The sequence below is a fragment of the Oreochromis niloticus genome, linkage group LG12, assembly GCF_001858045.2.
Source record: "Oreochromis niloticus isolate F11D_XX linkage group LG12, O_niloticus_UMD_NMBU, whole genome shotgun sequence".
NCBI lineage: Eukaryota > Metazoa > Chordata > Actinopteri > Cichliformes > Cichlidae > Oreochromis > Oreochromis niloticus.
The window spans coordinates 2258250-2273837 of record NC_031977.2 but is presented as its reverse complement, the minus strand read 5'-3'; the positions used below and the strand labels follow the sequence as shown (position 1 = coordinate 2273837).

Below are 15588 nucleotides of genomic sequence, written 5' to 3'. Positions count from 1 at the left end.
TGGTAAGTAACCATTGACATTCAAAATACAATACACCATAACAATTTCAGAACTATGTGCAAATAAGCAACAAAATACACATGTGAGTTCAGCTCAGAGGTATTAAAGCAGTGTGCTTAATTTCTCCACACTATAGGCCTATTCGTGAGAGAGAAATGCACTAAAAATTACCCTCTAGGTTAACTAGGTAACTCAAAATAATACATGAACTCAGGAGACTCAAACAGAAACTCACCTCAGCTGCCGCCCCACGTGGAAGTGAAGAAAGAGTGAGCTGTAGGTGAGTGCAGTACTTATATAACGGGTGACGGGTGAGTGTAATTAAGGGCAAACACCACACCCAATCAAAGATGATCGTGGGGCAGACAGTCAGCAGAGTCTCCCGAGCCTAGCATGGCTCTCGGTTAAATACCTTCTCCAGGAACAAAAGGCAGTACACAGCTGTTTGTAAGACTGCTTTCTTCCATTTGCGCAACATCTCTAAAATTAGAAATATCCTGTCTCAGAGTGATGCTGAAAAACTAGTTCATGCATTTATTACTTCCAGGCTGGACTACTGTAATTCACTATTATCAGGATGTCCTAAAAACTCGCTGAAAAGCCTTCAGCTAATCCAAAATGCTGCAGCAAGAGTACTGACAGGGACTAGAAAGAGAGAGCATATTTCTCCTGTTTTGGCTTCCCTTCATTGGCTTCCTGTTAAATCCAGAATTGAATTCAAAATCCTGCTCCTCACATACAAGGTCTTAAATAATCAGGCCCCATCTTATCTTAATGACCTTGTAGTACCATATCACCCTATTAGAGCACTTCGCTCTTGCACTGCAGGCCTACTTGTTGTTCCTAGAGTATTTAAAAGTAGAATGGGAGGCAGAGCCTTCAGTTTTCAGGCCCCTCTTCTGTGGAACCAACTTCCAGTTTGGATTCGGGAGACAGACACTATCTCTACTTTCAAGATTAGGCTTAAAACTTTCCTTTTTGCTAAAGCATATAGTTAGGGCTGGACCAGGTGACCCTGAATCCTCCCTTAGTTATGCTGCAATAGACGTAGGCTGCCGGGGATTCCCATGATGCATTGAGTTTTTCCCTTCCAGTCACCTTTCTCACTCACTATGTGCTAATAGACCTCTCTGCATCGAATCATATCTGTTATTAATCTCTGTCTCTCTTCCACAGCATGTCTTTCATCCTGTTTTCCTTCTTTCACCCCAACCGGTCGCAGCAGATGGCCGCCCCTCCCTGAGCCTGGTTCTGCCGGAGGTTTCTTCCTGTTAAAAGGGAGTTTTTCCTTCCCACTGTCGCCAAAGTGCTTGCTCATAGGGGGTCATATGATTGTTGGGTTTTTCTCTGTATTTATTATTGTGCTATCTACTGTACAATATAAAGCGCCTTGAGGCGACTTTTGTTGTGATTTGGCGCTATATAAATAAAATTGAATTGAATTGAATTGAATTGTTTCACACCTTAAGGTTCACACTCCCTTGCTACCTCCCAGAGTCGTAGAAGAGACAAAAGATTCTTCCTGTGGAGTTGTCTGCTTCCCCCCAACTTCCTTACCAGACCCCCACCATCTGTCTAGCTGCATGAGTGTGAGACATGTTAAAATCCAGTGGCACCAAGGCATTATACAATAAAATAATGTGAATAATACATAAATAAAAATTCCTATACAGTCTTTACAACAACAGTGGTTAGCTCTGTTGCCTGAAAGCCAAGGTCTTTCTGTGTGGAGTTTGCATGTTCTCCCCATGTTTGTGTGGGTTCCCTCCGGGTACTCACAAGCACAGCACAAAGACATGCAGCTAGTTGGGTTAATTGGTAACTCTAAAATGCCCATAGGTGTAAATGTGAGTGTGAATGTTTGTCTGTCTCTATGTGTTAGCCCTCAGACATGACACAGACATGTCTGTTAGCCCTATATAAGAATCAGTCTATTCACTGTCTGAACAGAGTTTCGTCATGTTACTTTTGCACTATTATGTTCCGGCACATGTTATTACGTGGCTTGATTAAGGTACACATTAGGCTGACATCTGGGGCCAGAGCTGAAAGTTTTCTGGGCCAGCACAGGGCCAGCAGGGTGTCTGCAACTGGCCTTGTGCTGGCCCATGTGTGGGCCACCTCTGGTAAACCAGATCTGGGCCACCAAAGGGCCATCATTCTTTGCGGTATGCAGGCCATGTGTAAGCACATTGTGTGGGACAGATCCGGGCCATACCAATTTTGCTATGTGGGAGGAATTATGTAAAAATAGAAACATCATAAAAATGAAAATGAACATAAAGTAAAATGTACTGAAAAGAACATCAGTATGGCCATCATTATTTGCTTGGAAAGTCTAAATTTCCATGGCTTTGAACAGCCAGAGAACGCAATGCCCAGCTTAGAATGACTAAAAGTAACTTCTTATAACATTCTGTCATTCTGCTTCTATATCAAAAATCCACTAAAAATAGTCATTTTTCATCAGTTTGGGTTCCTCTGTTTATAGCAATTTTTAAAATAGAATAGAATACCTTTGTCACTATACAGTTGTACAGTGAGATACAGAGCATCTCCTACTCAGTGCAAACATGCTGGGGGTGGGGGCTCTATCCGCCTTAGTGCAGCTGCCGTACCATACTGTGATGCAGTAAGTTAGCAGGCTCTCAATGGGCGAGTGGTAGAAGGTCAGCAGAGGATGTCTGGGATGATTGTATTAAAGGCTAAAGCTGTAGTCCACGAAGAGCATTCTGACGTAGCTCTGCTGCTGTTCTAGGGGACTCAGCACCGAGTGGAGGGCGATGGCGTCTTCTGTGGATCTGTTTGCGCGGTATGCAAACTGGTGGAGGTCGAATTCTGGGGGGAGGTAATCCTTGATGTGCTGAAGGATTAGTCTCTCAAAGCATTTCATGATTACCTGTGTGAGGGCCACAGGGCAATAATAGTTCAGGCTGGTGATGGGAGACTTCTTTGGCACTGGGATGATTGTGGGTGATTTTAGACAGGATGGGATGGCTGCTTCATCCAGTGAGAGGTTGAAGATTCTGGTGAAGATGAGGGTGAGCTGGTGGGCACATGCTCTTAGCACTTTACCACGTATTCCGTCTGGACCGGCCGCCTTCCTGGCGTTCACTGCTAGGAACACACATCTGACATCGTGCTCCGTTACAGTGAGTGGAGCGGTGCAGGAACCAGGTGAGGGTGAGGGTGAGGACCCCTTTTCAGGTCAGCTCGAGCAGCCCTGTACAGAGCTCTGTCACCTGACCTGAAGGCGGCATCGTGGGCTTTGAGGAGTGTGCAGACCTTGCTGGTCATCCAGGGTTTTTGGTTTGGGAAAACCCAAATGCTTTTGTCCACAGTCACATTTGCAATACAGAACTTGATATAGTCCAGTACTGATCCTGTGAAAGTTTCTAATGCAATATATTATACTTTACCAATGTAACACTGCATGCCAAATCAATTTTGAAAAGAATTCTGTATTGAAAAATGCAGGTATCTCTCAGAATTTATTTTTATGTTATCAAAAATGTATTAAAAGTACAAGCATGAAAAATTACAAGAATGAAATAAAAATATAACCAAACAAGCTTAATTTACAGTTTGAAATACAGAACATAATGAAAATATATAAATAACTACCTATTAATCCCCATATCCAAGTATCAAAAAGTGTAAAAACAAATTACATTCTTTCCTGAGTTTCTATTAACAAGACTTAAATTTACATGAAATTATTCAACATTATATACATTATTCATAAGGTGACAAAGAATTCAGAAACAACACGGAGAATGTCTTGATGCATGCTCAATCATCCAGGTAATTAAATCCCTAAAGTTTGATTCTGTTCATCTGGACGTAGTGTTTTCAATGGGAGAAAAGTTTCATCACTCATCTAAGTGACTTCTTCAGTCTCAGCTGACTGCAGGTTTCCCCAATCTTATAAACAGTACATTTGCATAATGACTGAAACCAGCCCACTGAAGGAACAATGGGCTGGGAGGTCAGTTCCTTAATCATAATTATGCAAATTCTCATGACCATTGATCAACAACCACTGATCAAAACCCACTGATCAAAGAACACTGATCAATGTCCATGAGTCCCATTCACAGAGAGTTGGGGAATGGCTGCAATCACAGCATTGTAAGATGGCGAGAGATGTATCCTTAGGCCCCCTCCTCGATTCAGAGATGGTCTTTCCCTTTTCACGTAAATGGCCTCCTGGACTCCGCGCTCAAACCAGCGTTCCTCCCTATCCAAGATGTGGACCAGTGCAACTTGCCTCACTTTCCCTGTTGCCAAGTAATGTTGAACCAATTCGGCGCAACAGTGTTCCCAAATGGACACTTTGCTGATAAACTGAGCGCACTGAGTTCGCACGGCGCTTTGGTGACTTTGAAGCGCAAAAAGAGAATTTTGAGCTGTTTCGCAACCCATTTACAGTTGACGTGGAAACTGCACCTGTGCAGATTCAGATGGAGCTGATTGAGCTGCAATATAATGGGACACTCAAGGCAAAGTTTGACACTGAAGGGCCCACACCGTTTATTGTTCCATTCCTGAAGTAATGCCCCAGCTCCGTCTACATGCGGCTCGAACCTTATGTATGTTTGGTAGCACATATCTGTGTGAGACGCTGTTTACAGTGTTGAAGATTAACAAAACAGGAGTCGTCTCACTAATGAACACCCGCAGTCCATCCAGCATCTCGACAACACAAGACCTCACACCAAACTTAAACGAACTTGTTGCCAAAAAAAGATGCCAAGCATCCAGCTCTGACAAAATGGCATAAGAGCAAAGAAAACTGAATGATTTGTTGTTTTCTTAACTTTTGCTGAAAAGCAGAAATTTTATTTAAATTTCCAGTTTGTTTTTTTGCATCATGTTCATATTTTGAATTTGCATCATTTTGACAGGAGATATTTTTATGAAGAGCAAAATATTTTAAGTTTATTTTATTTTTTATAAAATGGCACAATGGCAACAAAATCTCATTGTTTTGATTTGTTGTTATTTTAGCGTTTACTTAAAAGCACAATTTTCATTTATTTTTTTCTGGGGGTATTGGCAGCATGTTCATATTTCTAACAGGATATATTTTTATGGAGAGCAAAATATTTAAAGTTGCAGTTAAAGTTTTTTTTTTTCTAAGTTTATTTATTCTGGAATATTCCTGTCTATTTATATTCATATTTATATTTAAAAAACACTGTTTTATGTGTTCAATAAATGTTTATCTTGTTTGGCCCGCGACCTAGAGTGTGCCTTGAGTTTTGGCCCCCTGTGCAATTGAGTTTGACACCCCTGGTTTAACGTAACAGAGTTGCATATACAGTCATATCATATTTCGGTTTGTGACGACTTTGAAATGACGTTAGAGAGGAAAACGCTCAAGTGTTGCAGGAAGTGACGTATATAACTGTCTGGGTACAATGGCACCTCTAGATTTGGATAAATATGCAGAGATTGCAAAGCAGTGTAAATACCTCCCAGAAAACGATCTTAAGGTAAATGTGACTTTCTTGACGCGTTTCTGATGAATCCGTGTTGTGGGCTGATAATAACGGCGCACTCTCACTCCTGCTGTCTGTTGGAATAGCGGAATTAGCTATAGCTAGCTAGTGATGCTAGTCTGTTGATTTCAATATCTCAGACAGTAAATAATAATTTATCTTAGCTGTCATAGCACAGTTAAAGTCTAGTAACATCCTCTGAGATGTTATGGGAGCAGGAGCGACAGTGGCCTGAGGGATTGTTATTTTTTCTTTGTAAGGTACAATAATATCAGCAGTGAGCCGATGTTGCTAGCTGTTATCATGTGGGCTGACCGCTGGGTTTTTCTCACCGGTCTTGGTTGGTTTCAAACGATTTTAAGAGTAGCTGCAGTGACCAAGAGTACCGTTCCTTTCCATCCTTTCAAATTCAGTTAAACTCCCCCGTAGTAGCCAGTGACAGATTCATAGTTGTTATAGTTGGTGAAAGTCATTGTGAAACCGGGAGACTAGTTAAGCTAATCAGCGGTTTGTGAAAGAAAACAATAATTAATGTGCACTCAAAGTTATTGTCAAGATCTGAATTTAAAGGAAGCAGTCCTTCAGTTACTGCAAGTGACACTGACTGGCTACAAATAAATTTTAGGTGACCCGTCACCTACGGGCAGAGGAAAAAATCGATACAGTAGTGTTATGATACTTTACATGATTATACTTAAAAGGATACGGGGACACAAATTATAAATATTTTATTAAACACACAATTATACTCTGGCAATACTGTGAACAATACAGCTTATCTCATGTGCCACCATCCGGAGATTTAGCTGCACAAATTTGCATCAGATTGGCTGAACTGAAAAACAGGAACAGGTCTCTCTTGTAAATGAGACAACACTGGAAGAATTCAGCTTGACAAACTACCTCCTAATTTAGAGCAAGCTAATAGTTCAGTCGCACAAGTACAATCAGAACCCAGATACTTTCTTAATCCCTAAGGAAATTCTGTGGTTAAATTTGCTCCAAGACAATAATATCAGTAACAGACTGAATTAAAGTTACAAAATAAAAGAAATAATATGTACAAATAGCTCAATTATTAAAAAAAGTACAGAGAATAAACTCTGAACTGTAAAATGTTGTTATTTTTACTGTTACTTAAATGTGCAAACGCGTGTAACTATTGCACTGTGTGCTGTGCATTAGATCAAGGAGTTCTACAGGGAGAGATGCAGCGAGTACAGGAAGGATTTCCTGTGCTGTTTTTTTTGTTTGTTTGTTTTTGTAACCTTTCTTGTAATTTTATTTAGGTGGTCTTGAGCAATAGTTGTCCAAGCTTTCTGCGGGTCTTTCAGAGTTTGTATTTTGACATTGGTTACTTTTTTTGACCAAATTATACATTTGATTAGCACATCTCATTAGATGTAAACATCTAATTGGCAACAACTTTATTTTTCAGTGTGAACAATTCCCAGCACATTGCTACACTTAGATGGAAAATCCACAGTGAAACACTATCAGTTATGACTGGCCTGGGTGGCTGTAGGTCAGGAGGTAGAGCAGGTCATCTACTGATCGGAAGGTTGGTGGTTCCATACCTGGCTGCCCCTAATCTGCTTGCCAAATATCCTTGGGCAAGATATTAACCCCCAGTTTCATCCATCGGAGTATGAATGTGTGTAAATAGTAGCTAGAAAGCACTTAGAAGCAAGTGCTTGTGTGAATGTGGCATGTTGTATAGAGCAATTTGAGTCCTCCGGGAGAGAAGAAATACGCTATAAAAGAATCAGACCATTTACAATTTACCTCCTCAGAGGCCAGATCTCAACATTATTAAAGCAGTGACTAAAAACAGTAACAAAAAGCAGCGAACATCCAAGGAAGAACATTAGAATGCTTCAAAAAGCTTGGTGAACTATTCTTGAAGACCACTTGGTTAACAGAGTTCAGGCAGAATGAAAGTAGTTGAACTTCCCAGTTGCTCAGGAAATGCTTTAGATTCATACTTCTATTATGAAATTGGTTTTATTTGCAAACAGTGAGTGGCTTATGTTTTCTGTCTGTTATGCTGTGATCTGTGCAGAGGTTATGTGACTACGTGTGTGATCTTCTGCTGGAGGAGTCCAACGTGCAGCCCGTCTCCACTCCTGTAACAGTGTGTGGGGACATACATGGACAGGTAAAAATGGAGTCTCAAAACACCCTGATCACTGATGTTTCTAAGCAACATGTTTACACTGACTCTTAACATAGTTTTCACCTTTTTTAATGTTGGTCTGGGTTTTAAATAAATAAATAACCAGGTAAATAATAAATAATAAATAAATAAATGTTTATGTCTGTGTTCTAGTTTTATGATCTTTGTGAACTCTTCCGAACTGGTGGCCAGGTTCCAGACACAAATTACATCTTCATGGTTTGTTTCTTCTATTAAGTTTGGAACACATTTATAGAAGCAGCTTTCTTAATTCGTTCTGTTTAACAGGTATGTTGGCACAGTGTCTGTAATAAACCTCCGTCATCTGTAGGGTGACTTCGTCGACCGAGGGTATTACAGCTTGGAGACATTCACCTATCTGCTCGTGCTGAAGGCCAAATGGCCTGACCGCATCACTCTTCTACGTGGAAACCACGAAAGCAGGCAGATCACCCAAGTTTACGGCTTTTATGGTGAGTTTTGATTCACAAAAGCTGATGAGGAGTAACCTTTTTTTTTTACTTTGGAAAACAACAAATGAAATAATAATAATAATATAGAACTAACAAATAGATTGTGTTGAAATAGGACCAAAAAATCAAACAACAAAACAAAATATTTTTTTAAAGCTGCTTTTCACAATATTTTAGTATATATAACATGCACAGTACTTTGCAAAAGCATTTTTCTCCCTTACTGATATAATATTTTTGCATATTTGTCACACTAGCGCTTAAACCAGGGGTCTGCAACCTTTTACACCCAAAGAGCCATTTGGACCCGGTTTCCACGCAAAAGAAAACACTGGGAGCCGCAAATACTTTTTGACATCTAAAATGAAGATAACACTGTATATATTGTGTTTTATCTTTATGCTTTGTGTGAACAACTAAGTTGTGTTGCTTATGAAATCCATGAAGTGCTACAGAGAAAATTAAATTATATTTATGTAATCAACACATTTTGAACTCTTAAAGAAATATAACAAAAGGAAAGACACCAACCTGAACTAAAATGATCCATGTAGCAAAGAAAAACTGTTGTCAGCCGCCTCCCTTATATCGCCTTTGGGCTGTTGGAGCCTTGACCTGACTCTTAAAAAATAATTGGAAAAAAGCTCTATGCTGCTGAAAAATGGATATTTGCAAAATTCTGCCTAAATATGTATTTTACCTGGTTAATGCGTGCGGCGGGGCGTGGTCTGCAGCGCCGCTGTAGGGGAGTCGGACGCACCTGAGCGACACCCGCAATCACGCCTCGCCGCCTTTACGTCTGTGCTATCTATGCTGTTGTGTTGTTGGTGGTGTATGTCAGGCTGTGAGCTGAAAAGCTACAGCCGGCTGTATGCGTACAGCAACCGTGTGTGAAAAGTGCTCAATAAAGAGATGCTCAAAAGCATGCTCATGGAAACATGAGTGATTTGTTTACAATGGGACTTCTGCTCCTGAACCTCTGCGCACAGAGTCCGCAAATCGGGGCTGTACGAAGTCAGTTTACGCAGGACTGTAAGCTGTCATCTGTCAGGCGTGAGCGGTGTTTGTCTTTAACATAGTTCACGGTGGAGAGCAGCTGCTGACATAATGTGGATCCGAAGATCCATAATTGGCCTACCTGGGGTTGAAAGTCTCGATAAATGCACGGCATTTCGGCGGGTACACCGGCTTCCCCGAGTGTGACTCTTATTTTGAGCGATGAAAAAATAATAGAATATAATTTTATTTTTATATTTCAATATCACAATAATCTTCCAATTTAGAACTACGAGTTAAAAAGAACTAACATAAATAAAATACACTTCAGCCAAATACTTCTAATTTATTTGCCCAAACCAGGCGGAGCCGCACTATAAGGACTAAAGAGCCGCATGCGGCTCCGGAGCCGCAGGTTGCCGACCCCTGGCTTAGAGTGTCTAGAAAAGCGCTATACAAATGCAATCCATTATTATTATCATTATTATTATTATTATTACTAAAGCTAATGTTTATATTAGACAAAGATAACCCAATTGTTAAACTGATGGGTTTTTTTATTGAGGGAAAAGACAATCCAAACATACCTGTCCCTATGTGAAAAAGTCATTGCCCCCTCTTATTATCCACCTTTATGGTAAGGTGAGTACAGTCACACCCAGGCCTGATTCCAGGCTGACATCAGACTGGAAACTAAGCCAACTACGGAAAACCACAGTGAGCACCATTATCCACAAATTGAGAAAACTTCAGTGGTGAACAGTGGCAGGCCTCCCAAAATTACTCCAAGAGCACATCAATGACCAGAAGGTCACAAAAGAACCCACAGCATCATCTACAGAACTTCAGGCCTCACTCGCCTCAGTTTAGCTCAGTGTGCATGATACAACAGTAATAAAATTCTGCAGTGAAAAGAGACTCTGCAGAAATGGCATCCAAGGCACAAACCATTGCTGACCAGAAAGAACACAACGGCTTGTCTCACATTTGCCCTGATCTTGGTGATCCTCAGCACTTTTGGGAACAATTCAGTTCAATTTTATTTATATAGCACCTTGAGGCAACCGTTGTTGTGATTTGGTGCTACATAAATAAAACTGAATTAACCTCCTAGGACCTGCCGCCCACATATGTGGACATCACATTTTGGGTTATTTAGACCAAAATACTCAATTTTACTCTACATGGGCCTGATATCCACTTACGAGGACATCATACTGCTACTGTTCTATCAAAATTTTAAATGAATATCCTCATATGTGGCTCTCATTTTTCTTAAAAACAAAAATAAGGTAAAAAAAAAAAAGAAGGTAATTCTTTGTTTTTACATTCATTGGGCCCCAATATGCCCAAATATCAAAGAGAAATTAAAAATGCATGTTGTGGAAGAGTTCGGGTCTTAGGAGGTTAAACTGAATTGAAAATGTTCTGTGGACTGACGAGACAAAAGTTGAACTTTCTGGAAAGTTTTCATCTTGTTGTTTAATCTGATGTAAAACTAACAGCATTTTATAATAGACAACATCACACCAACAGTCCAATGTGGTGTTGGTGGTAGTGTGATGGTCTCAGGCTGCTTTGCTGCTTCAGGGGCTGGACGACTTGCTGTACTTGATGGAACCTTGAATTCTGCTCTTTACCAAAATCTGAAGAAAAAAAAAACCTGAAGGAGTATGTCCGCTATCACTTCGTGGCCTTAAGCGGTCTCATCACCAACAAGTCCACCTCTGAATGGGTCAGAAATAACAAAATGAGGCTTTGGAAAAGCTTACTGAGTCTTTACTGAAATCAGACTGAGATGCTTTGGTGTAACCTTAGGCAGGACGTTCATTATGGCTCGATGAAAAAACAACTATGCAGAGAATGGTGGGCCAGAATTCCTGACTTTAAGGTCTCATTGCTAATTATCCCTCTCTCTCTCTCTTACACGGACCCCCCCACACACACACAGGGTTAGTTAGCTTTTTCTCTTAATAAATGATATTGTTATTTAAAAAATCTTTGTCTAATATTAAAACCTGTTTAAACAGAACGAAGTAAAAACAGTAGAAAAAGAAGCAGAAGAAGAACGAAATCAACAGATGGCATTGCTTCTGTACCACTCAGCTCGCTTTTTTTATTCTTACAGATGAGTGCCAGACCAAGTATGGGAATGCAAATGCCTGGCGTTATTGCACCAAAGTCTTCGATATGTTAACAGTTGCAGCTGTGAGTATTCCACTGTTAATGTAATTTGTACTGTTATTACATCTTTCCAGATACATGACAGTGCTTATGCTTTCAAAGTGATTGTATGTAGGGAATGACAGCTTTTCAGAAGTGAAAACTCAAAACACTTGGTCAAAGACAAAGAAGCATGCCAGCATGAGGCCATCTCATCTTTTACAGCATCGACAGGAAGGGAAGGGGCTAGCAACCGAACTTTAGAAAAAGATCAAACGGCAAATGTTTGAGAATGCTGTGTTGAGAACGTTTTTCTTAGCCAACAGTGTCACTTAGAAATATGATCTGTTTGTTTTTAGTTCAGTTGAGGTTGAAGTTCACGTTTGTTTATTTCGTATCATTTTATAAAAACGGTTTTCTCAGGGTGCTTGTTTTAAATGAATCCCTTTGCTGTCGGGCGAAAACTATGGCATCTTGATACTTTGCTGTCATTAACCACCAAGGAGTCTTTTAAACTCTGAAAATCACCCATCCCTTAGTCACTGTGAGACCCAAGTAACCAGGTTTAGTATTTCACAACTTTTTAAAAAATTTCTGTATCTTTGATGTCTTTGTTAAGTGCAGCCATGCACAGCACGCAGCCTTGTCTAAACACTCAGTGGAAGTCAGTCTGTCACACACGGTTGCTCTCCTTGTCACAGTGTAGCATGTCAGAACTGCAACTCTTCAACTTGAGGAGATGAAATGTTAAATTTCTTGTGTTTGGGTGCTTCACCGTCATGTGGCACCTGTTTGCCATGTAGCACAGGGCCCCACATGGAACACTGGCTCGCATGTTATTGTGTGCTTGTGTAAAGTCTCAGAAGTATGACCCTATAACGCATCTGCAATTCCGACTGTTCTTCTTGGCTTGTTTTCTTTCAGCTGATGGACGAGCAAATCCTGTGTGTCCATGGAGGGCTTTCTCCAGACATAAAGACCCTGGACCAAATTCGAACCATTGAGCGGAACCAGGAAATCCCCCACAAAGGAGCTTTTTGTGATTTGGTGTGGTCAGACCCTGAAGATGTGGATACCTGGGCCATCAGCCCCAGAGGAGCAGGTTGGCTTTTTGGTGCCAAGGTCACAAATGAGGTTGGTTTGTTATACTTGATTACTTTTGATGATGTTGATGTAATAAATGTCCTGCTACATGAAAATGTGTTTTTAGGTGTAAAATAATAGCTGTGAAAATATGTGGTTGATTACTATTGCCACAGCTGTAGTCAGATTCTCAACTGTATGAACTCATTTCAATGTTATCCTCTTGCTACATACAAACTGTAGCAGGCCCCGAGCTACTTTACCCATACTCCCTTCCACTTGCAAATGGCAGAGATCAAGCTCACCCTCAGCAGTTTGGTCAGCTGCTAAACTTTATTCATAATGAGCTGTCACTAGTGCTGCATAATTTTGCATAAAATGAGAATCACGATTTTTTTGCTTAGAATTGAGATCACGATATTCTCACGATTTTCTTTTCCAATATAAATATTTATTGCACTTATTAACTGCACATCAACTTCGTAACAGTTGAGACTGAACATAAAAACAATAAATGTCTCACTTGTCTACTCTTACGTACGAAACCTTAAAATACTTTTAACAATAACATTTTGAACAGTATTCTTTGCGTGTGTAAGGTGATGAGAGAGGTAGGTAATAGGTATGTTTCTTAAAATGTAAACCACAAATATTAACAAAATATAACGCTTGACATGACAATATGATAGTTGACCATGGCAGGACCACAACAGAGAACATAGTCCTTTTTTTATGCAGCCAGCTGCTTAAAGGTTTTTTGCCAAGAACACAAGTCGGTCAACATTTTGAGGCTTCAGTGAGGAACAGAGACACGTTACAATGTTCCCCACTGTGCTGAACACCCTTTCAGAAGGGGAACTTGTGGCAGGAATACAGAGGTATTTTTTGGCCAGTATAGACAGTCTTGGAAATTCTCCCTTGTGTTCCCTCCACCAGACTAAGGGGTCTGCTTCACTATCAATGTTGCTTAAGAGCAAATATGACTGTAGTTCTGACACAACATCTTGCTCAGGCTGGGATGGCGCCCCATTGCCTTTTGCTGCTTTAAGGAAGCTGCCTAAGGTCTTTCGGCTCTTCTTCATGGGGACAGCCGGGGATGCAGTTTAGGTGGGACTTTGTTTAAAAGAGAGAATATAATTGACAAAGCTCATCTTAACATTCTATTTCACACCACAGCGTAATACCTTTAAAACAAAGTACAATATCTAATTTTTTTCTAATAATTTAAAATGTGTGAATATCATTATGAGTCTGATGTGATCTGATGTAAACATAATTACCACAACTGAAGTTATGTCAGTCATCTCATGTGTCAGTCTGGCTTTGATGGTAGTTTTTTTGTCCTCATGGATGTAGTCCATCTTGAATCTTGGATCCAGAGATGTGGCAATTTTGACTCTCATCGCCTTCTTTGAAACCAAAAAACTTCCACATGGAGGAATGAGAACCTTTTCTTGGAATTAATGTGGGGTTGTCATTCTCACCGCCATCAGCAAGCTTTTCCTCTTCGCTCATTGTGTTTTCTCCCCTCAGGCAGTTTCTCTCACGTGCTCTCCGTTGTTTTTTCTCTGCCAGCTGGCTTCTGTATCACGTGGTATCAGGCTCCGCCCATGTCATTTGTTGAGCAGGAAGAGTGAGCGCTTGTTTTCATGCAGATTATGTCCCGGATCAAAATGCGGTACAATCGTCATCTTTTCTTTCTTTTTTTTAAATCGTTGTCATTTGGAAATGAAATCGCACATAAGTATGAATTGAGATCGCGATTTTCTAACGTTTAATTGTGCAGCCCTAGCTGTCACCCTTGGCCTCTTCAAAGCCACGGGGCTCTGCTGACACAAACTGTGAACAGTCTGAGGTTAACTGGGATCCAGACTTGGTGTGTCAGCAGGCCACCATAGCTGGATGAAAATGTACTCCTGTATTTGAAGTACTTGTAAAACTAACAGCGTGCCAGAGACATGTTAAACTCAACTTTATATAAATGATGTAGTGAACATGAGGAGAGCGATATCATGTGAACAGCTGAAGTGAAACAGTGTTTACGTGTTTGTATAGGTGTAAAAACAGTTTGTGGCAGAGAAGTAGATTTTTTTTCGAAATAACATTTTTCAGTAACTCCTTCGACTTCTCTTACTATGACACAATTGCAGTGTTTGGAGAAATTTACCTTACAAAATCAATTTCTCACTTGAATTAGTTCATGGCAGCAGCACAGGATTACTGCAGCCTTGTTTTGGGATTGTAATCATTTTTTTGCCTCCTCCTTTTCTTCTCTCGTCTCTTTCTTTTACAAAACTGCAGTTCGTCCACATCAACAACCTCAAGCTGATCTGCAGGGCTCATCAACTCGTCCACGAGGGCTACAAGTTCATGTTCGATGAAAAGCTGGTAACCGTGTGGTCAGCTCCCAACTACTGCTACCGCTGTGGCAACATAGCCTCCATCATGGTCTTCAAAGACGCTAACACGAGAGAGCCCAAACTGTTCAGAGCAGTGCCCGACTCTGAAAGAGTCATCCCGCCCCGAACAACAACACCTTATTTCCTGTAACCAGGTTAAAGCTCAAACACAGGCATTTATGCAGTGCACAGTGCTGACGGGGACAGTGGCATCAGCACTTGAGAGCCCATATACATTTAATACATTTAGAGTATCTAGAGTGCATTTTTGGTGCCAACTGTCAATTGCTACTCCCACTCTGTGCATTTAATACCATTATTCTGCAGCTTAAATCAGTACAGCAAAGGAGGCTTGCTGAGCAGTGTCCCACTGCTGGTGTGTAACAGAAAAGAAGAAAGTTGGCTAACCCCTGTAAAATATTCATATTTATAAATCAACATAAGTTGTCACTGCTAAGCAAACTGTGGGCAGTGTCCTAAAGACTCTTCTATTTTAGTTTCTAATGTAAATACAGCTGCGTGTCAGAGGAGAGCGCACTGCACAAACGGAAACGTTGTATCTATCCAACCAAGTTTCAAAAGGGGTATCCTCCTCGTGTGATATCACAAATGAATAAATATGTAAACCAGAGAGTTGATGTATTAAATAAAATGTATTCTTTCCCATCTTTTTGGAAATATCAGTATTGTTAAATCTATGGTACCCAAAACATTCTCTGTAACTTTCAACAATCTGCTCTTGTAATTATATTTTTTCTGTGTGTTGCTTTAAATAAAGAAAACCAAAAAATTCA

The 15588-nt window shown here is 40.4% G+C and overlaps 1 protein-coding gene across 1 annotated transcript; it reads left to right on the top strand.

Annotated features, from left to right (window-relative positions):
* The first annotated feature begins 5342 nt into the window (after window positions 1–5342).
* LOC100710879 (serine/threonine-protein phosphatase 6 catalytic subunit) lies at window positions 5343–15588 on the top strand. The gene is made up of 7 exons (XM_003455024.5): window positions 5343–5498; window positions 7567–7662; window positions 7834–7899; window positions 8012–8153; window positions 11278–11357; window positions 12237–12446; window positions 14697–15588. The coding sequence occupies exons 1-7, from the start codon at window positions 5424–5426 to the stop codon at window positions 14943–14945; spliced, it is 918 nt and encodes a 305-aa protein (XP_003455072.1). The 5' UTR covers window positions 5343–5423; the 3' UTR covers window positions 14946–15588.